The 21,363-nt window shown below is 42.7% G+C and overlaps 1 protein-coding gene across 2 annotated transcripts in view; it reads right to left on the bottom strand.

The window, feature by feature from the left end:
• Positions 1 to 2,290: 2,290 nt before the first annotated feature.
• The window catches only part of TBC1D9B (TBC1 domain family member 9B), a 35,232-nt gene continuing 16,159 nt past the window's right edge, over positions 2,291 to 21,363 (bottom strand). Inside the window, exons 10-22 of one of the 2 annotated variants that reach the window (XM_075274971.1) lie at positions 21,147 to 21,361; positions 20,831 to 20,948; positions 18,964 to 19,249; positions 18,641 to 18,770; positions 18,430 to 18,528; positions 15,280 to 15,348; positions 14,176 to 14,416; positions 13,755 to 13,820; positions 10,354 to 10,425; positions 8,937 to 8,987; positions 8,430 to 8,489; positions 6,796 to 6,902; positions 2,291 to 5,985 (exon numbers count right to left, since the gene is read on the bottom strand). In XM_075274971.1, the coding sequence (XP_075131072.1) occupies positions 5,287 to 5,985; positions 6,796 to 6,902; positions 8,430 to 8,489; positions 8,937 to 8,987; positions 10,354 to 10,425; positions 13,755 to 13,820; positions 14,176 to 14,416; positions 15,280 to 15,348; positions 18,430 to 18,528; positions 18,641 to 18,770; positions 18,964 to 19,249; positions 20,831 to 20,948; positions 21,147 to 21,361 (2,213 nt within the window). In that variant the 3' untranslated portion in view covers positions 2,291 to 5,286. The remainder of the gene's footprint in view (positions 5,986 to 6,795; positions 6,903 to 8,429; positions 8,490 to 8,936; positions 8,988 to 10,353; positions 10,426 to 13,754; positions 13,821 to 14,175; positions 14,417 to 15,279; positions 15,349 to 18,429; positions 18,529 to 18,640; positions 18,771 to 18,963; positions 19,250 to 20,830; positions 20,949 to 21,146; positions 21,362 to 21,363) is intronic. The other variant, XM_075274972.1, reaches the window with a different exon arrangement.

The raw sequence follows: 21,363 nt of genomic DNA, 5'->3' as shown, positions 1-21,363 counted from the left end.
TCTACAGCTTCAAACGCAAACTAAAGACGCATCTTTTCAGACAAGCCTATCACAATGTCTAACATAAACCCTTAACCCTCCTCTGTCCCCGCTCCCACATTTCCCCACATGATATGATGCCATCTCAGGCTAACTTTATATGTCCAAGCTCCATCCACATGTTAAAGGACACGACTGTTGATGGCTCATAAAGTTTTATGTTTGTGTAATGAGTCACCTCTATTACAGAAGTGTCTGACCTCTGCATAAGCAATACCGCCCCTGCTACCTCTTGTGTCACCCCCTCTACCTCATAGATTGTAAGCTCTTGCGAGCAGGGCCCTCAGTCCCATTGTGTGAAATGACTTTCTTTGGAATATATCTGTCTGTATTTGAACCCTATAAATTGTACAGCGCTGCGGAATATGTTGGCGCTATAGAAATAAAATTTATTATTATTATTATTTATTTTACCACCCGCACACTCCCATTGTATGCCACCTACTCATGTTACTCCTCTTGTAGCAGAGGGGTATTCCTTCTGTTTTGGTTAGCAATCAGGTGTTCACAAGAGATGGGCGAAACTATCAGAATTTGTTTAGTCTAGAGATTTGTTTCAGGTCAAGTTTGGTACAAGCCACACCTTAAGGGTTCCAAGGAAGCCATCTATAAATATAATGTAGAACACTGTCAGGGCTCCTAGGAACCTATCTATAAACATAGTGTATAACACTGTCAGGGCTCCTAGGAGCCTAGATATAAAACATAGTGCAGAACACTGTCAGGGCTCCTAGGAACCTATCTATAAACATAGTGTAGAACACTGTCAGGGCTCCTAGGAACCTATCTATAAAACATAGTGTAGAACACTGTCAGGGAACCCTATCTATAAATATAGTGTAGAACACTGTCAGGGCTCCTAGGAGCCTAGATATAAAACATAGTGTAGAACACTGTTAGGGCTCCTAGGAGCCTAGATATAAAACATAGTGTAGAACACCGTCAGGGCTCCTAGGAACCTAGCTATAAAACATAGTGTAGAACACCGTCAGGGCTCCTAGGAGCCTAGATATAAAACATAGTGTAGAACACTGTCAGGGCTCCTAGGAACCCATCTATAAATCATAGTGTAGAACACTGTCAGGGCTCCTAGGAGCCTAGATATAAAACATAGTGCAGAACACTGTCAGGGCTCCTAGGAACCTATCTATAAACATAGTGTAGAACACTGTCAGGGAACCCTATCTATAAATATAGTGTAGAACACTGTCAGGGCTCCTAGGAGCCTAGATATAAAACATAGTGTAGAACACTGTTAGGGCTCCTAGGAGCCTATCTATAAACATAGTGTAGAACACCGTCAGGGCTCCTAGGAACCTATCTATAAAACATAGTGTAGAATACTGTCAGGGCTGCTAGGAACCTATCTATAAACATAGTGTAGAACACTGTCAGGGCTCCTAGGAACCTATCTATAAAACATAGTGTAGAACACTGTCAGGGCTCCTAGGAACCTATCTATAAAACATAGTGTAGAATACTGTCAGGGCTCCTATCAACCTATCTATATAACATAGTGTAGAACACCGTCAGGGCTGCTAGGAACCTATCTATAAATACATATATCTTTATAGCTAAGGCAAACACAGCTAAAGTTATGTCACAGAGGAGGCCCAGGGAAGGTGTAAAAAACTTTTAAAAAAACTAAAATAAATAAACATTTGTACTCACCTTCTGTTACCCTTTCTGGGCCTCATTGCAGCGCCTGGCACTCTGTCTCTTTGGTGATATCCAGCACTCTCCTGTCACATCATGTGCCTGGGGTCATTACGGACGCCTGTGATTGGACCTTAGTGATGTCATGGCCACGCCAAGCGTCATGACTGATATGTAAATATAAGCATTATTGTGACTTATAGAAGCCCCTTATTAAAACTTTTTGCCCCCTTGTTTTAAAATGAACCCATGTGTTGAGTAATGTGACAAACTCGCTATATTGCTATATTGTGGCGTTATGCACATGTACACAGACACTTCATCCCCGGTGTATGGGACTCCCGGAGATCACAAAGTACAAGAGTGCAGAGTCCGAGCCCCCAGCTCTTTGGATCAGTGTGTGTGTGTGTGGGGGGGGGGGGGGGGGGGTCCAAGTGATTGGCCGCCCTCTATTCACAGTCATTCACTTACAGCTCTGCTGTACACAACAAGCAGTCAGTAACCATCTTAAATATTAACCAAACCCTTTGCAGAACGTATCATGATATTTTATTGAATGCATGACAAATCAGAATTTAAAAAGTTCCAGGTCATATTTTGTTTAGAATTAAAAATAATACAGTAGTAATAATAAATTATTTACTGATCGACATAGGCCATATACACCATCCAGTGCATATGTAAACACTACAGGGCTCACATATACGGTATACAGCGTGACCGGAAGGAAAGGGGGAGCTGCGTTATCTGCAGGAAACAAGTGGGACCTCGTTCACATTGACATAGTGTTGAAGCCAGTTATCTGAGAATACGTACATAGAAGATATTGATACATGAGTTACTTAATGCCTGCCAGATACAGGAGGCTAATGTAAATCCCTATCACGAGAACAGAGAGATATATGTGATCTTGTGCCCTGGGACACGATACAACGCCACTCCGGGGATATGAATGTGCACCGGTACCAATCACCAATAAGTAGGGGTGTTGGGGACAAGAAAATACTGATACTTAGTAATGTTATATACAATCGGCAGGACTCGGCTATCAAAATGACCGCTGCGAGAGAAGATGCTTTGCTGCCCATAGCAACCGGAATCCACAATGCAATTTTTTTAAGTATTAAAAAAGTTTATCGGTTGCTATGGACAACAAGGAGACTTTTTTTCCCCCTTTCTTGAGGCTACTTTTGATACACGAGACCGGGTACAACATCTTTAGGAGACATGAATATGGATGCTATATATACGGCCCTATATAAAACGTGTACAGTGCGTACATGTTTTCAGAAATCCACCATACAGGCTTTTAGAAATTTCGTTCCCATAACATGCAGTATTGTTACGTGTGTATCAACGGCCACCGCTGTGACGACTTGGGAAAATGAGAAGGTAGCGATAATGACTGGATGTCCGCCATCATACACCAAACCATTCAGTCGCTTCCGTATTCCATAGGGCCAGGACTGTATGAATGACCAAGATTTGGGGCTCTATGGTGCTGCAGTTTAACCCTTAAATGGGGCAGAGCTGCAATACCAGACACAGCCCATGGGTAGGAGTGGGGCTATTTTTTTGTTTTATTTATCTGGAGGAGGGCAGCAGACACTTTTCCCCTACCTCTGATCTTTTCCCTTCCATAACCACTAGGTAATTTTCCATAGGTATAATGGATGTCTGGCATGCCACCACCTCACATGCTAAAGGGGACTTTTCACCACCTCCACCAGTTCAAGCACTTTTCATTTTTTAAAGGGATCGCTCCACTGACTCCAGCATTCTTGGAATTTTCTCTCTAGTCCCCATTATTCCAGAGTAATTCGTTTTAGTGGCCGATATGTTAACTAGACTCTCTAAACTCAAGTGGGTGATGTCAGGTAGAGCAGGAAAGGGGGCGTGGCTTAGAGCTCCAATCAGCAGCGGAGAGTGTCAAGAGCTCACAAATCACGCCCCTTGCCTGCTCCTGCCTGAGACCACCCATGTGACATTAGGAAGTCTAGTTAGCAAATCAGGAACCAAAATGATCAGCACTTATTATTGGGAAGGGTATGGGTTACAGAAAATATTCCAACTGGGCTGGAGTGAGAGGGGCAGCAAATAATCCCAACAGAGAAAAACCAGTCTGTATAACCATGAGAAGGGGAAGTTGGCCTCACGTGGATTCCGCAATGTAAGCATGCACCCTATAAGAGAATTCTATTTTAAAGCAAATGTCTGGGATTTTAGGAAAATTGGTCATGAAATAAAGAAATAACCTTCTGCTGCAGTGATGATGTCAAATATAGCATTCATATGACCACAGAAGCCAATCGCTAGCCTTCTTGGCCAAATGTCGTACATACAAGCTGCGGTGGTAATGTGAATGATGTATGTGACGCTATATCTGAAGGATCGGAGGGGACCGCCACAGTGACAACAAGAAGGTGCTTCTCCCTTTTCTTCAAATTCCAGACACCCCTTTAAGTATGAATCCATGGCCAGAACATGGTGGGCATAGGTTCCTGTATATAGATTACATATATATGGACGCAGTTATTAAAGCTTTTGTTTTAGTCTGGGTAGTAAGGTGCACAGGTTTGTACAATGTTGTGTTGACCTGAATTAGTGTGAATACCATCTGAGTGTAAAAACAGGTTGACCATCAGAGTGCTGCGTGTCCAAATCTCTCCATGTAACTCATTCCCATCATCCATACCAATGTCTAAAACATGGAGGTGAAACGATGGCCGTGTACTACAAGGCGTAGCCTCCTCGAGTTGGAATGTCATGAAACTATCACTAGTGAGAAAAAGGAAAAGAAAAACAAAACTTGGCGTAGAGAGCTGAAATGTATCAAATATCACGAGGACTACGGAGCAGCATAGTGCATTTGCCAACAATATGGCTATATCTAGTGTACATGGATTACGGAGCCAGGGAGAGAGAAGGGTCATAAATATACAGGCACCAGTCATGGCATAAAACGTGGGTGTAAAGGTAAAAAACACAGGAAGGTAGACATGTAGAGATGTGATTCGTAGACAGTACAATGGAAAGTAAAATAAAAAAAAATTGGGATACTATTCGGTATACCAATATATTGCACATTAGCTACAAGCCTATGACACGGTATGTGTTGGCTCTACCATAGTAGCTGAAACAAGGGCCTATTTGACATTACGTAGGCACCACACAGACAGGCACAGAGCTATCAGGAGCAAAGGCATCTCCTACTCCATTATGCCACACAAGGGGCCAGGGGATGGAGTGAACTTCTCAATACGACACAGGTGAAACTTGCCATGGGTCCACAGTCACGGGTCCAGTGATATGGAACTGGAAAGATGTCAGTGTAGACTATAAAACCAATCATCCAAGTGAAGAAGAAAGCATGCAGGGGTGAAAGCTGAAAATAAAAACCCGCAAATTTGTCTTCTTTTACTTTGGAGCTAAGGATTATTAGATGAAGCAAGGTTTTCCTGAAGTTGAATGAGAGCTACTGATCGGAGATGCAGAGCCAAGAAGAGCAGCTAAGAAAGGACCTAGTTCGTGAGACGTCTTCTTGTCAATGGAGGATTCAATTGCTCCTTCCAAATATTTTAGGATGGCATCTTATCCTGAGACAGAAGACAGTTCGTGTTCACTTGAAGAGCTGATTTGTCTTTCCACTTTCTTCTGCTTGATCTTCTGTGTAATGTCCACTTTCTTCTCAAAATAGCTGACCAAGGCTTGCTCGGTTAGCATAGATGCCAGAATCTGTTCAAAGGAGATCGACCATTCTGCATCAATGGTACTGCCGTATTTGGGTGTTGCATTGCCAGGATCACACCCAACTAACACTGTGTCATCTGCAATATCCTCACACTGCAGCGAGCTGGCGCTCACCATAGAGTAGGAGGAGACTGAAGTGTCATCCTTGGTTTCATCATCAGAGGTGGGCTGAGTAGGGGGACTGTTTCTTTCTGGGTTTCCTACTTCTTTTTTAAGTTTTTGGAGATCATCTTGGGTGATAGCGGACTTAGAGTTGCCAGGAACAGGAATGGGCACAGTGGACTGCTCTTCTTTTGTGGTCCTCAGCTGTCGGCTCTCCAAACCTGAGCTCTGCTCTTCCTCTTCACTAGAGGGCTCTCTGGTTATATTAGTTTGACCACCCTCAGAATTTCTAAGAGGAGGATTACAGAACTTTTTCCCCACCTCACCAATACGTAGCAGAAGACTAGCGACAGTGGCTATGGCATGGTATAGTTCTTGTTCTACTGGGTCCTCACTGAACATGTTGTAGAATGTCTTGCATAACTCAATAAATTGCTCCTGTGAAAAAAAAATAAAACAAAAATGATAACAGACAAGTTCTAAATTACGCAAGTAAGAAGATGTAGGGGCTACAAGATGTGGGTGTCTGGAGAACTCTCCCTCTCCTGCCAGTGTTTCTTTAAAGGGGTTGTCCCATTACGGACACTTATCCCTTATTCACAGAACAGGAAATAAGTGTCTGATTACTGAAAGGCAATCGTTGGGTCTTCAAGTGATCAGAAAGTTGGGAGACAGAGAGTCCCCGTAAGGCATCCTTGTGAATGGAGTGCCAGCACACCCTTCACCTCTATGGGGCTGTTGGGACTGTAATCTCTGGCAATGCCCACAGCCCTGTAGAGGTGAATGGAGTGCTGGTCAGGTAGGTGCACTGGCATTCAATTCACCAAGAGGCCTTACAGTGTAGGGATATCAGTGCTGAAACTAACGATAACTGATCCCTCCGGTGGCAATTAATACCGCCCATTTCCGAGGACAGGAAAATTCACCTTTAAGTATAGGTGACCTTTGTTTTTCACTCCATGTATACAATAGATGTATTTAAAATAATGCGAACAAGCCTTAAGAGAGGAAACCTCTTTGCTCCTCACTCACTGCCAAACAGGCACTAAACTGAAAACCTGATACACACTGGTTGCTTGGGCCACACTGGTAAACCCATTTAATGGGCTTCCTCTGCCAACCTGTGAGCCCATAGCAGCCAGTCTGGTAAAAACTATTAGAGGAGAGGAAAAGGAGAGAGAAAGAAAGAAAATAGATTTATTGCATCTCAGCTTGGTTGATACGGCCCAAATAATCTTTACACCTCACCTGGTTCATCTTGGGCATGTCCTTGATGGTCTCCTTCTTCTGCTCCTTCTCGCTAGCCCACATGCGCAGGTAGTATTTGTAGTCAGGGGCGCTGGCTGTTTTCTCCTCTAACATGGGAGAAAGTATTATTATTCTCTAATTTCCAGGTAAAGCTGCCCTTTATATTCTGCTAGATATTTCCCCGTTGTCTCTGCATGATGTTCAAGGTGTAATCTTATTCTTGTTAAAATGCATTCAAAACTGAAATAGGCTTAAAAATAGTCTTAAAAAAAATCCTGTCTTATCTATAAAAAGTCAGAAAGGTGTGCGCAGTAGCTGCCTACACAAAATAGTAGGAATAACTGACTTACATATAGGGGGAAACTTATTAATCCGTTAAAGTTTTCTGGTGTTAAGAAAGTTGCAAACCTTTGCTACTTTTTAAACACCACTTGCTACAGAAGTTGTCACAACTTGCATCATTATGCCACCTCTGCTACTTTTTCCGAATAGGGGACATAGCGAGGATGTGCTACTGGCCCCCACCAGATTTATCCTCATATACATCAGAAAACTGGCATAAATGGTATCAGAAATTTACCCCAGTTGTGAGCTGGCATAGATTTCAGTGCAGGTGCACTGCCCGAAATAGGGCTCCTCATAAATCAGGCACATCCTCCGACAGCGCCTGAGATATGAAGACCAGCAATGAAAACATTCAGTCTTCATAAATCTCCCCTATAGAATTTGTATAGGTATGCAGAGGAGGCATGTACACAAAACGGTAGAATATTTAAAGGGATTCTACCATTAAAAACTTTTTTTTCTGGTTGACACGTCGGAATAGCCTTAAGAAAGGCTATTCTTCTCCTACCTTTAGATGTCTTCTCCACGCCGCCGTTCAGTTAAAATTCCGTTTTTTGTTGATATGTAAATTAGTTCTCTCGCAGCACTGGGGGACAGGCCTCAGTGCTCAAACAGCACTGGGGGCGTCCTCAATGCTGCGAGAGAACTCTCCGGCGCCACCTCTATCTTCTTCTATAACGTCTTCTTCATTTGTCTTCTTCCGGCACTGTGGTCACACAGAGCTGAATGCACATGTCAGCGGCCAAGGTTTTGTGGCTGCTTACGCGAGCATGCGCAGTATGCTCTGTACTCTGTTGAACTACAGGAGCATACTGCGCATGCACGCGTAAGCGGCCACAAAAACATGGCCGCCGGTATGTGCATTCGGCTCTGCCTGCGGCCTGATGGCAGAGCCGACTGTGCAGCCGTACAAGTGTGACTCCAGCAACGAAAGAAGACGCATGAAGAGGACGTTCCAGAAGACGACAGAGGCTGCGCTGGATAGTTCTCTCGCAGCATTGGGAACGCCCCCAGTGCCGTTTTAGCGCTGAGGCCCGCCCCCAGTGCTGTGAGAGAACTCATTTGCATACCGACGAACAATGGAATTTTAACCAAATGGCGGGGCGAAGAAGATATCTAAAAGGAGAAGAGTAGCCTGTCTTAAGGCTATTCCGACGTGTCAATGAGACAAAAAAAAAAAGTTTTTAATAGTAGTATCCCTTTAAGAATTCAGAGAAACTAAAAAATAGGGTTTGTAAAAAGTGTAAACAGCCTTTTACAAACCATATAAAGATCAAGTTTATATATACCTTTCTTGTCTTGGCAGTCACCATTTTCAGCTGCAGACCCATTGCCTTGTCCTTCAGAATCTAAAAAGAAAACAAGACTGTTAAAAGCTGAAAATAAGTCAATAGCCCACCCATACAGAGCCGGTATTGATACTGTACCAGAATGAATACTAAATACTATAACAGCGCCACTTTGGTTCATGTACTGTGTTTGGTATTGCAACTCAACTGTATTTTAGTGAACTTGGGCTCAGCTGCAATGCAGTCCAGCTCACAGTCCATTGACAAGAGTGGCGCAGTCTCGAAAATAAAGATCATGCCCTATAATCCTAAAATCTCTATAATCCTATTAACTACATCTAATGAAATGTGCGTCCTACTATGAGTCAAACATGGAAGCCAACTCTGCAAATGGCCCAAAAGACACTATACAGGTGGTCTATGGCCTGCATGGTCCTACAATGGTTTACGAGACATTACTAGAGTGTCCGATGAGTGCGCGATTCCCACACAAAGTAGAAAACTAACCTGGGAACTCACTCTGGAGAATAAGATCCAGTTCGGAGAGATAGGGAGATACTGCAGTTAGAAAGAGAGGGGAGAAAGTTGAGGGTGGTGGGAGAAGAGTGATAGATAAGAAAGTGAAGAAAAGGTGGGAATCAGATAAAGGTAAGCACTATAAGTCAGAGCTACTAGTATGAGAATGTAGGAAAAGCTGGTCTAAGTATGTGCTACCCTGGTCATTGCGGAGTCCTTGTGCTAATGGAGGAGTCCACATATGGCTGTAAATCCTCTGGTTCGCGTGCATGTATCCATGCAGGTCCCAATAATAGTAGCTAATTCTGGAACATTATAATCACCATGTTCCTGCAGCTCAGTAGTGATACATTATGGTGGTAAAAGAACTGCCTCTAGTATTGCCGCCATCATCAAGACCAGATTGTTTTAGGTTCCGATGAGTGGAATCAGAGAATGTTACCTGCGCCATAGCTGATCAGTTCTGTGCTGTGAGAACCCACAATTGCAGCATTCTGGCAGCCTATGCACTGGACGCTGTCTATAGTGCCCCCTTTTTCATCAGTTTAATGGCCGCCACAAACTCATGTCAACATCTTTGTAAGTTGCCAAACTTTGGATTACTCTTCTTTCAATTTACTAATTTATGGAAAATTTTACTTTTTAGACAGAAACCCTTTTCAAGAGGTTCACGTCCTCTGACACTGCCGGTATTATATAGCGCTAGAACCTGACAGTGTGTGGAATTCAGCGCAGTGTCAGCATTCTCAGTATGCGCACTGTTAGTTTTGGCACAGGTATCCCTCCTCTGTCAGAAGAGTAGGCCTTACATCTCAGTGTCATGGCTGGGCTGTGAGTAAAGCCACCCCTGACATTACAATGTGTGGGGTAGGTGGCTCCATAGCAGCATAGTGCGGACCCAAACAATCAAATACAGGGATACAATATAAGCAGCAAACAGGTTTATTTAGGAAAAAAAAAACCTGTAAAATAAATAAATCTTGACTTCAGGCACAAAATGAGCATTGAACCACACAACTCAAGACACGCACAAGTTAAAAACCTGGGGAAGATATAGCGTGGTTCCAGCACTCTGCTGTTACCTTCTCACAAATGCTATCAAAGAGTACTGGCAAGGCGGAAGTTTCTCACAGCCAAGCAATGACGCTAGGTGTAAGGCCCACCCTTCTGACAGTGGAGGGCCATCAGTGCCGATATCTCTGGCACTGAGGCACATACCGGCAAATCTGACAGTACACTCAAATCAGCACACAGTCAGCTTTCTAACGGTATATAAGGACATGAAAGATGAGATATAAGGACATGAGAAATCCAAGCAACTCATTTTCGGGCTCATATAGACACTGAAGTGGGTTTTTTAACTTAGTTTAGCAGGTGAAAATGTGAACATTTCCTTCAGTCGCCTTACCTTCTGGAGTTACATCCTCAGTGAAGAAGTTTGTGGCTTCCAGGGCAGATTCTGTTTCTTCTGCGCTTAGAGCTGAGGGATAAAATTAGAGGAATTTAGATTATCATCTAATACAGTATTGTAGTATGTTCCCACTTGTGAGGAATAGTTGTCTTACGCTGGGTTCACACCTGCGTTCATGTCTCCGTTCTATGGTTTCCGTCTTTTGCATGGCAGAAGACGGAAACCATAGACCGGGTCCGGCCGTGCGCGGCGGTGAGCGTTTTAGGCTCTCCGCCGCAAAACTGGATTTTTTAATCCGGACACAGAGTACTGCATGTCCGACTCTGTGTCCGGATTATAAAACCCGGTTTCGCGGCGGAGAGCGCAAAACGCTCACCGCCGGACAGCTTTCTCACCCATTCAAATGAATGGGTGAGAAAGTCTCCTGCAGGCTTCCGTCTCCTGCATCTGTTTTATGCAGGAAACGGAAACCTGCAATAAGGACAGATGAACGCTGATGTGAACGGCCCTAAAATGGGTTTTCCAGGTTTTAGAACTCATGACTTATTCCTGGAATAGGTCACCAAATTCAGATGGCCAAGGGTCAAACACCTATTTTTGGGATGGGTCATCAAATTCAGATGGGCAAGGGTCAAACACCAGGCTAATCAGCTGCGTGCAGAGGCTGCTTCATTCTAACGAGCGCTGCAGCCTCTTCAATACGTACCAAGTACAGCGCCATACATTTGTTCAGCAGCTGTGCTTGGTGTCGTAGCTCAGCCCATTGACTTGAATGAAACTGATCCACGATGAAGCCGAAGCATTGCTCAGGGAGTGCCACTGCCACTTCAAACAGCTGATCCATGGGGTCCCAGATGTCGCAGCCCCACAGATCTTCAATTGATGACCTATCCTAAAGTCATCCAAAAGCAATGGAAACCACAACATCTTAAGACACAAATGCATTGCCTGTGTGGAAGCTGTTCAATGAGGAGAGGGGAATAAGCTGCTGCCAGGTACTAATCTCCTGTGAGAACAAAGGATGAAACACAACATGCCTGATCTTTCACGGATATTTGGGGTTGGAGGACAGTTAGGAGACCCCCTATATATAGTAGATGGCTAGATATTCCCACTTGCATCAGGAGGTTTTGCCTACATTTATCTAAAATCCTAAGGCCATTTTAGAAATATGGTGAATAGATGTAAATGCTATATACTGTACAGGACATATGCAAAGTTACAAGTAACAAACCGCAAAGGATATACAATCAGTAATAAGGCTCTTTGTTCTATATTTTACAGACTTTGAGGTGCTCTCTGATGAAACAACCCCCCTAGTATGTGGCTACCACAGTGATCAGCTAGACATAAAGAGGAAAGCTGCAGCAAGCCAAGTATTTCACCTATAGCTGTTGTTATGTAATATTATATGGTGTCCATATACATGGGTACTAAGCCAGGCAAACCTTCTATATAACAACCATAAACCCCAAAAAACCAATCCCTTTGACCTCATGTGGGGGACAGAGGGCTAGTACAACGTCTGGTTGGTGTCCAGGCCTCATGACTTATGATCAATCTGAGCCATTTTCACACGGTCATTATTTTGCATCAGGAAACCAAAACCAGAAGTGGAACCTACACAAAAAAAAGTATAAATGGAAAGATTTGCATGTCTTTTGTAAAAGTAGAATTTGCATAGTCTTCTGTGTTTTGAACTCCTGATATTGGCTTACGAACACTGATGCAAAATAGTAACCAAATACTGACCGTGTGAAAGTGGCCTTATGTGCAGATGACAAAAGTAACCTAAAAGGACTCAGGCTGTCTTCGGAATATGCTGGACCGAGGAGGAAAGAGAAAAAGACAGCGCCAGGCGCTAATAGTGTAATACTGTAAACCAATAATGTATAGTTTTGTAATCAACAGAGGATTGAAGGCTCTTTTTTGAGGGTTGTAACAATAGTTCACAACCACTATGCATGCATGTAACTACTATGGGAGATGCGACCCCCAGTATGCAGAAACTGTCCTCAGGAACGTAGTAAACGAAGTTCACATGTCTGAAACATCACAGTGTAGAAAAAAGGAGGCAATGAGCGCGCTGGAACAAACATAGATTCTTTTATTAACACACAACGCATTTCAGGAACACTTTCTACACTGTGATGTCTGGCAAGTTCATGTTTCTCGATAAAAAAAAATAAAAAAATTAGGTGAATATTGATAAAAATCAAAGAGCTACTTAGAAACACGTCTGGATCCAGGCAAATCTATTCAGACTCCTTTCCTTCAGCAATCTGCTAAATCATTAAATCATTCCTTTGCCTGGCTGAGTATCCTTAGAGCATGGCCCTGACAGCTTAGGGTTCGTTCACATCTGCGCCCGATCTCCACCTGTCGGGTTTCAGTCTTCTGCTCTACACGGCAAAACCGTTTTGTTTTTTTTAAACCGGACACAAAGTCCTGCATGTCCGACTTTGTGTCCAGTTAAAAAAAACACGGTTTTGCACAAAACGCTCACCGGCGCTCGCGGTCGGACAGTTTCCAAACGCATTCAAATGAATGGGTTTGAAAACTGACTGCAGGTTTCCGTCTCCTGTGCAGTTTTGGGCAGGAAACAGAAATCTGCATAACTGAGGCCGGAGCACAGATGTGAACCCGGCCTTACACTTGTACACGGAAAAGCATTTAACATACAGTGAATTCCAAAAACAAGTGCCTTGAAGTGAACAGTCACAGACTGCTGCGATGTAGAAAACATACTGTAAGAAAACGACGGAAAGGATGAAAATAGTATAAAAATGGTGTGATCTTTAATGACAATTTCCATCAATAAAATTCATAAGTGAGCTCATGAACGTAACAAAATCTACCCCTCCAGTTTCTTCAAAAAGACTTAGTTGGATCCAATGAGCATTGCATCTCCTTCATTGTTGAACAGGCCCTAGATCTGGTGCAGGCTGTACCTAGTATCACAGCCCAGCCACTACAAAATGTATGGAGTCTGGTAAACAATGAAGAGGATGTGGGGATCAATCAGCTTACCAGGGAAGGCTCTAGAAGCCAGACCTCCAAGAGATCCATTACTGGCTGCTTATTTGACATCAATATAGGACATCAATACTGTACCCAAAAAATCTCTTTAAAGGGAACGTATCCTATGGAAAATACTGTTCAATCTGTGGGTAGTATGTTATAGAGCAGGAGGAGCTGAGCAGATTCAGTATAACCTGTTGTATATCCAAAGAGGTGGTCCTATCAGTGTTCCTATCTGTCATGGACCACCCACTGTACTTCTCAACATGGAAAAATGACAGGTCATACTGAATCTATACTCACAAACTTATATATTAATCTGCTCAGCTCCTCCTGCTATATAACATCACTTTATATTACACAATAGCTTCACTTACCAGGCGGCAGGTGTAGTTTGTACAGAAATTTAAGCTTGTCTGTCATATCACCATGATACATTCCTCCTAAGAGAAAAAAAAAATAAAAAAAAATTATAGATATTATAAATCTAGATAAATACATTAGGTCCTTCTATATTAAATATGTAGAGTGACAGACTGTTATCAACACTACCATTAACACGTATGGGGAATCATAAGATCCAGATGTCAATTTATCCATATCCACGAGCAATAACAGAGGAACAGCACAATACAGAGTTCTAAGACAATGGTCTAGAATCGTCATTTTAGGGGAAATGTAAATTTTTCTAAAACACACAACTCAAGGGTACGGTCTGCATATTCTGGTCAATCAGTAAAACAAAGAACCCCATGCAATGTCAATAGTAAGAATTGAGAAAAATCTACAAGCACTTACCAAGTCCAGTTACAAACTCCTTAAAGTTTATTAAGGAGTCTTTGTTAGTATCCAACAAGCGGAAAATACGAGCAGCCAGGATGGACGTGTGTGGACCAAAAGACCAGGGTGTGAGCTGAGCAAACAAGTCCTGAAACTGATCTAGGTCTATGCGGTATTGCTCCAGATATGGCAGGCTGGGGTCATGGCGGCTGCTGGAAGTGCGGCTCCCTCCCCAGTAACAGCTCATCAGATGCTGGGCCTGTGTATAAATCATTATTACAATCGTTGGATATACTGATGTACGGCACATTTACATGATACATAAAAATAACTTTACTTGTTTGTTCAACAATGTAAAATGCAGTTTGTCTGTTCACCTTATCGCCCATGAAATAAAAGTCATAATATAGCTATATCTACAGAAAAATGGTGTAAAGAGCTGGACTTATTGGAGGAGGTGAAAGGCTCAAACTGGATGGGACCACTATTGAATGAGCTGTGCATAAATCTTGTCCTTTCTTGGGGTACTGGGATGTTCCAGATTTGCCAGCATTTTCTGACAATCTTGCACAGTCCTGGCAAATTTGGGACAGCTGGTACCCATAGCAACCATTCATATAGCAACTGCCATAAAGCAACGACAATCTAATAAATAATCATTTCTATGTGACATCTAATGAAAGGAGTGTACCAGATAAAGTGCACGACTACATTTAGCACATATACGTGATTTTGGATGTTGGTTTTTGATGAAAGATTAATCATCTGTAGTGAGAAGATTGTTCTTATGGATGACAATGACTTCCATTACACCAAAAAGAAAAATAATCGACATCTGCCAAGGCCTGTGTACAGGTACAACAAAGTGAACAGAAGTGATAACAATAATGGAAAATGAGTATTGCCGGAGATCCATCGTTGGTTATGGCATATTTCTCAAATATCACACCTTGCAAGTAACCAAAAATGTCAGAATTTTTGAGTTTTTGACCAATAAGTACTGTCTGTCTGCCTTTCACATGATTTTTCATGTAATGCATATAGACTGCTCATGGAAACAGATGGCTTAAGTCTGTCATTACTAGCGTACAGAAAGATAGAAGTAACTCAAAACACACTAACCTTGAAGAGAACGTACATATCTTCAAGCTCTTCCATGGAGAAGCCAAGGTCAGTGGAAATGGCTCTCACCTGGCAGACAAGAAAGATAAGGATTACATGTGCATAGGTCTTACTACAGTGTAGGATATTATATTGTAGGATTGTGTCATAAGGACAACTTTGTTTCTAAATGCACCTAAAATCCCCGGAGCTCAGATAATATCACTGAGGAAGCTGAGGGGAGTCATATATTTCCCCTATATAATAACATGGCATCTACTAAAATAAATGGGCAACAGGTAATGCACTATATTTTGAGTCCTCCTGAAGGAGAACTGCTTTATTCGAATCTGGCAAAGGCTAAACAACAAATTTGGCCGCAACCATTTTGCCAAACAAAAATCCCAAGTCAAGTGCTACATTGGTCTTGAGGGTACTTGCTAGAAATGGGCAAACCCCTGGAAAAAATTTTTACCAGCAGTCCTAGAGAGAGAGCTGGATGCCGTGAGGAAGCCCAGAAGAGGAGAGGGAAGAAGAGTAGAAATGATTATTAATTTTCTCCACTTTCCCTGGACCTCCACCTATTAAATTCTGCTGTCTGAAGAGACCCCAGATTACGGTAATTTCATTTTCTGTTCATATGTGACTTTCAACAAAAGTTTTGTGTTCAGAGAAACAGGAAACTTTAAGAAAGTTCTAGTCAAACCTGGTTCAATCCAAACAGGTTCACCTATCTCTAATACTTCCAAGTTGTAAGAACTTATTTCCCTGTCATCACCTGTGACAATGGCAGCATCAACACAGTGATCTTTGGCACTCAAAGTGTCGCAACCAAAGTTGCCATATTGCCCTAACCTAAAGATTAGTGATCTTGTCATACAGACATAGGCATTATCCTACTGTAACCAGTCTGTTCTATGTACAGTGTAACACGTATAAAGAAAATTACTGTATATACTTATACGGTATAAGTATATATGGAGTATAAGCCAAAATTTTCAGCACAGTTTTGTGTTGAAAAAGCCCTCCTCGTCTTATACTCGAGTCAAGCAAAAAATAAAAATCCTTTTTTTTTTTTTTTGTTTTTGGGCGGGGGGGTTGGGGTGGTCTATGACCAATGACCAGCCACAATAGTAATGTATAGAGTCTCTCATAAAATAGTGAAAAAAAAAAAAAAAAAAAAAAAAAGCTTTAAGTAAATACAATAAGAAAAAGTAAATAAAAGTTCTAAATCACTCTTTTCCCTAGAATACATAGTGGGAAAAGGGTTAATAGGAGCGCTGCAGATAACCTACACTCACCGGCCACTTTATTAGGTACACCATGCTAGTAACGGGTTGGACCCCCTTTTGCCTTCAGAACTGCCTCAATTCTTCGTGGCATAGATTCAACAAGGTGCTGGAAGCATTCCTCAGAGATTTTGGTCTATATTGACATGATGGCATCACACAGTTGCCGCAGATTTGTCGGCTGCACATCCATGATGCGAATCTCCCGTTCCACCACATCCCAAAGATGCTCTATTGGATTGAGATCTGGTGACTGTGGAGGCCATTGGAGTACAGTGAACTCATTGTCATGTTCAAGAAACCAGTCTGAGATGATTCCAGCTTTATGACATGGCGCATTATCCTGCTGAAAGTAGCCATCAGATGTTGGGTACATTGTGGTCATAAAGGGATGGACATGGTCAGCAACAATACTCAGGTAGGCTTTGGCGTTGCAACGATGCTCAATTGGTACCAAGGGGCCCAAAGAGTGCCAAGAAAATATTCCCCACACCTTGACACCACCACCACCAGCCTGAACTGTTGATACAAAGCAGGATGGATCCATGCTTTCATGTTGTTGACGCCAAATTCTGACCCTACCATCCGAATGTCGCAGCAGAAATCGAGACTCATCAGACCAGGCAACGTTTTTCCAATCTTCAATTGTCCAATTTCGATGAGCTTGTGCAAATTGTAGCCTCAGTTTCCTGTTCTTAGCTGAAAGGAGTGGCACCCGGTGTGGTCTTCTGCTGCTGTAGCCCATCTGCCTCAAAGTTCGACGTACTGTGCGTTCAGAGATGCTCTTCTGGCTACCTTGGTTGTAACGGGTGGCTATTTGAGTCACTGTTGCCTTTCTATCAGCTCGAACCAGTCTGGCCATTCTCCTCTGACCTCTGGCATCAACAACGCATTTCCGCCCACAGAACTGCCGCTCACTGGATGTTTTTTCTTTTTCGGACCATTCTCTGTAAACCCTAGAGATGGTTGTGCGTGAAAATCCCAGTAGATCAGCAGTTTCTGAAATACTCAGACCAGCCCTTCTGGCACCAACAACCATGCCACGTTCAAAGGCACTCAAATCACCTTTCTTCCCCATACTGATGCTCGGTTTGAACTGCAGGAGATTGTCTTGACCATGTCTACATGCCTAAATGCACTGAGTTGCCGCCATGTGATTGGCTGATTAGAAATTAAGTGTTAACGAGCAGTTGGACAGGTGTACCTAATAAAGTGGCCGGTGAGTGTATATTCAGCCAGGCTGAATTCCAAGTGGGGGAAAAAAAACTCAGTCCTCAAGCTCAGGGAAGGGGCAGACAGACAACCAAAACACCCCCTCCCCTTCACCAGCATCTACTGCACCCAAAATCTCCAACCATTTTAAATTTTGAAATTTTCCAGTAGCTGCTGCATTTCCCCCCCTCGGCTTATACTCGAGTCAATAAGTTTTCCCAGTTTTTGGTGGTAAAATTAGGGGCCTCGGCTTATACTCGAGTATATACAGTAAAGATCTACTTTTGATTTTACCACTGATATAACAGAAAAACTAGAATTTAGTCCTCTTTTATACTATCATCCAGCTTCAGTAAATAAAGTCTGGGAGACAATCATTTAAAGGCGTATTCCTTAGAGACTAAGATATTGATGACCTACCCTTAGGATAGGTAATCAATATAAGATCAGTGGGAGTCCTCACCAATCAGCTGTTTTATCCATCTGAATGGGACTGAGCTGCACACAGGTCATACGACGAATCGATGTGATGTCACCTTATCTGTGAAGCAATCAGCTGATCTGGGGAGGTCCTGGGCGTTGGACTGATGCTGATCAAATGTTGATGACTTGTCTTATGGACAAGTCTCAAAAAACCCCTCTAAGGTGAAGGACGAATATGTTTTCTTACCACACTTCTCTTTGCCGAATCCTCCAAAGACTGTATCACCTTCAGCCTCTGCTTAAACCGCATCTGCTCGATGTCGTCAGCTCTCAAGCTGCTGAACTTCTACAAGCACAAAGAAGTGAAAATGGCAAATGTGAGTAATAATAAGAACAGTCCTGAAATGTGAATACATCCTGATAAGCATCGGCTTTATGTCAGTCTTCATTGACCTTACCTCATATGATGCTTTGATGAGTTCAAATATGTCAACCTCAACTGGAGGCTCATCCCCGCTCGTGAGAAGGGCGTGCAGGTGAGGGATCGGAGGAGACACACTCTGCTTGTTTACCACATTGTCCAGATATCTATTAAAGAAACATAATACTGGGTTTTACCACTTCCCCCATCATCTCTGTAATACATTAGACTTTCATAAAGTAACTAAAGTATCAGAGTGGCTTGTCTCTCAACATCAAGATCAATCCTATTCAGCAGTGGTCTTTATTCTCTCCTATAGGTAAAAAGAAAGAAAAAACTCCCCAAAAAGTCATTCATTACCTCCCCAGTACAGTCATGGCTTCTCCTTCATCATTGGAGTTGAGCAAACTTTCCATGTTGGCCTCAAGCACAGCCAGCGACAATTGTAGAATCAGTTTGATCCCTTCATAGAAAAAGCAGTCGACTACAACCACCGCACTCTCAAATGGCATGACACTAAGAAACAAGGTGAGGAACCAAGACAGAGAAATGGTGGAGATCACTCCAAGCTCCTGCATCTTCTCCGAGAGCTGTGGTAGGAACTCACGGGTTAATTCCTCAAACACACCTTGGTCCACTAAGGCTCCTGAAAAGTCAAACATAAAGCAAAACAATAGTGAATGTGTATAACAGAGAATAGAATCTGGAGACGTAACACTGAACTCTTTAGATCTGTTGAGATTTCTGCACAAATGAGAGATAAATAACAGAAGATTACACAGCAAAAACGGCCTACGAACTGGTACAAGGGCAGATTATAATACAGCAGACAGAAGGGTGTGGGCAAGTCAGAATCTTATATAAAGGAGTTCTATTGATGAACAATCACTCACACATCTACCATTTAGGAGGGAGGTAAATGCTTAGAATTTAAAAAGGAACTAGGTTCAGGGCCCTTAAACCAGTAGCACGTCCTTAGGATACTGGGGCCCCAAACCAGCAGCTACCAGTCCATGTGCAGTGCACAAATAAAACCGAAGAGCGGACACCTTGCTTCACTATGCATGCACAGGTTTGGGGTCCTAAACTCCAGAATATACTAATTTTTTAGTGGCCCCAAACCTGGTGGCAGGTACCCTTTAAACCGCACAAAGGTTACGCTTGTATAAGGTGCCTGTCTAAGATGCAGCCTAACCTTGTGATGTTGGGATTGCCAATTTGTGGGGTGCACTGTACAGTAAGGGATTGAACAACAGGCTCTAAGGTTAGTGCTATATGGTCAATGACTTAAGCACAAATAGTAAAAGTGAACAAGCAGGGAAAGTATTTCTACTTGCGAGTTGCTGAAACCACAACATGGAAGGCAGAAGGAACCCAAAACTGATGTATTTCTTGTTGTGTAGCTTTAGCCAGCATGGTGCACTAGTCACAACCATAGGATTTCCATCTTTAAGAAGCTTTCTATGGGTGAAATTCCAATGATAGTTATCCACTACCTCATGAGTAATAACGTGTGACTGGATGTTCACTGGTAATATACGGCATCCATCATACAACACTGTGGCTTCTCTGCATCCAGCTGTATACCTTGTATGTATAAGTATATGTGGTCATTTCAGTGATTTAGAATGCCGGTGAATGGAGTTTTTAAAGCTCCGTTCCCATCGAGCACAAGTAAAATGTACAGGGCATGTAGTGGATTTTTTATTCCGCAGCATGCCTACTGTAGTACAGATTTGTTGCTTATATCATAACATAAACTAGAGCCTCTGTGTATAGAGCAGTAGATACAGGGGGACAAGGATGAAGGCACTGGACCACCCTAAGCTTCTCTACTAGATATCAATTCGCAAAAGAGAAGTATATTGGACCTCTGAACACTAAAGAGAACGTATAATCCAATATTATGCTGCCATAACCACAGGTAGGAGGAAATACGGACAGGATCCACATTATAAAGAACATTGCAGCATTACACAGAAAACACAGTATTAAAAAGAGTTGGGAAGATGAAAAAAATGTCTGCTGGGCGGCTCCCTATGGCTTCTCCCTGCGTTACTCAGCTTGACTGGCAGATCTCGTGGTGGTGTTTTACAGTTTTTGTAACGAGGGAGCCTGTCAGTATTTCATGCTGCCTGTGGTTAGAGAAACATGACAACGATGGCAGATTCCCAAAAAGAACACACAGTTTAGTATGTCAGAGAGACAGCTGCTGTTGTTCCCTTACCGACAACCCGAGTGTTGTAATAATCTGGAAGCATCCGCTCACACAAGGACACCAGCAGCCAAAATGCTTCTTCCTCATTACAGTACAGAAGCAGAACAGAGGTCACTATATTCATAGCCTGCAGAGAAAGCACTGTAGTTACCCGCCAGCATCCACGGTACATAACACATACCAGTATATCATGACACATATGAAAATAAAAGGAAGCCTGAGGAATATTTGCTGTGGAGATGTTTTATCAGAATGGGAATATGAAAGCGGGTTCATGATTACATTACATATAATACAGTTATATATACACACTAGAATGTCACACCTGGCAGTACCCAATATTAGGGTTGCGGAAAGCATAAGCTGTCAGTACGCGGCGCAGTGCGGCTATTCCTAGTTCATTCTGGAATGCAGGGTGCTCGGGCATAGAACGGTGCAGGTCACGTTCTATCTCATCTGTTGCAAGGTTACATTTTCCAGTGGATTTCTCTACCAGGTCAGCATAATAACCAGGGTGTGTTGCCATCTCATTTAAGGCCCCT

The sequence above is a fragment of the Leptodactylus fuscus genome, chromosome 5, assembly GCF_031893055.1.
Source record: "Leptodactylus fuscus isolate aLepFus1 chromosome 5, aLepFus1.hap2, whole genome shotgun sequence".
NCBI classification, from domain to species: Eukaryota; Metazoa; Chordata; class Amphibia; order Anura; family Leptodactylidae; genus Leptodactylus; species Leptodactylus fuscus.
The sequence above is the reverse complement of the archived record's forward strand: the minus strand, read 5'-3'. Positions and strand labels throughout refer to the sequence as shown.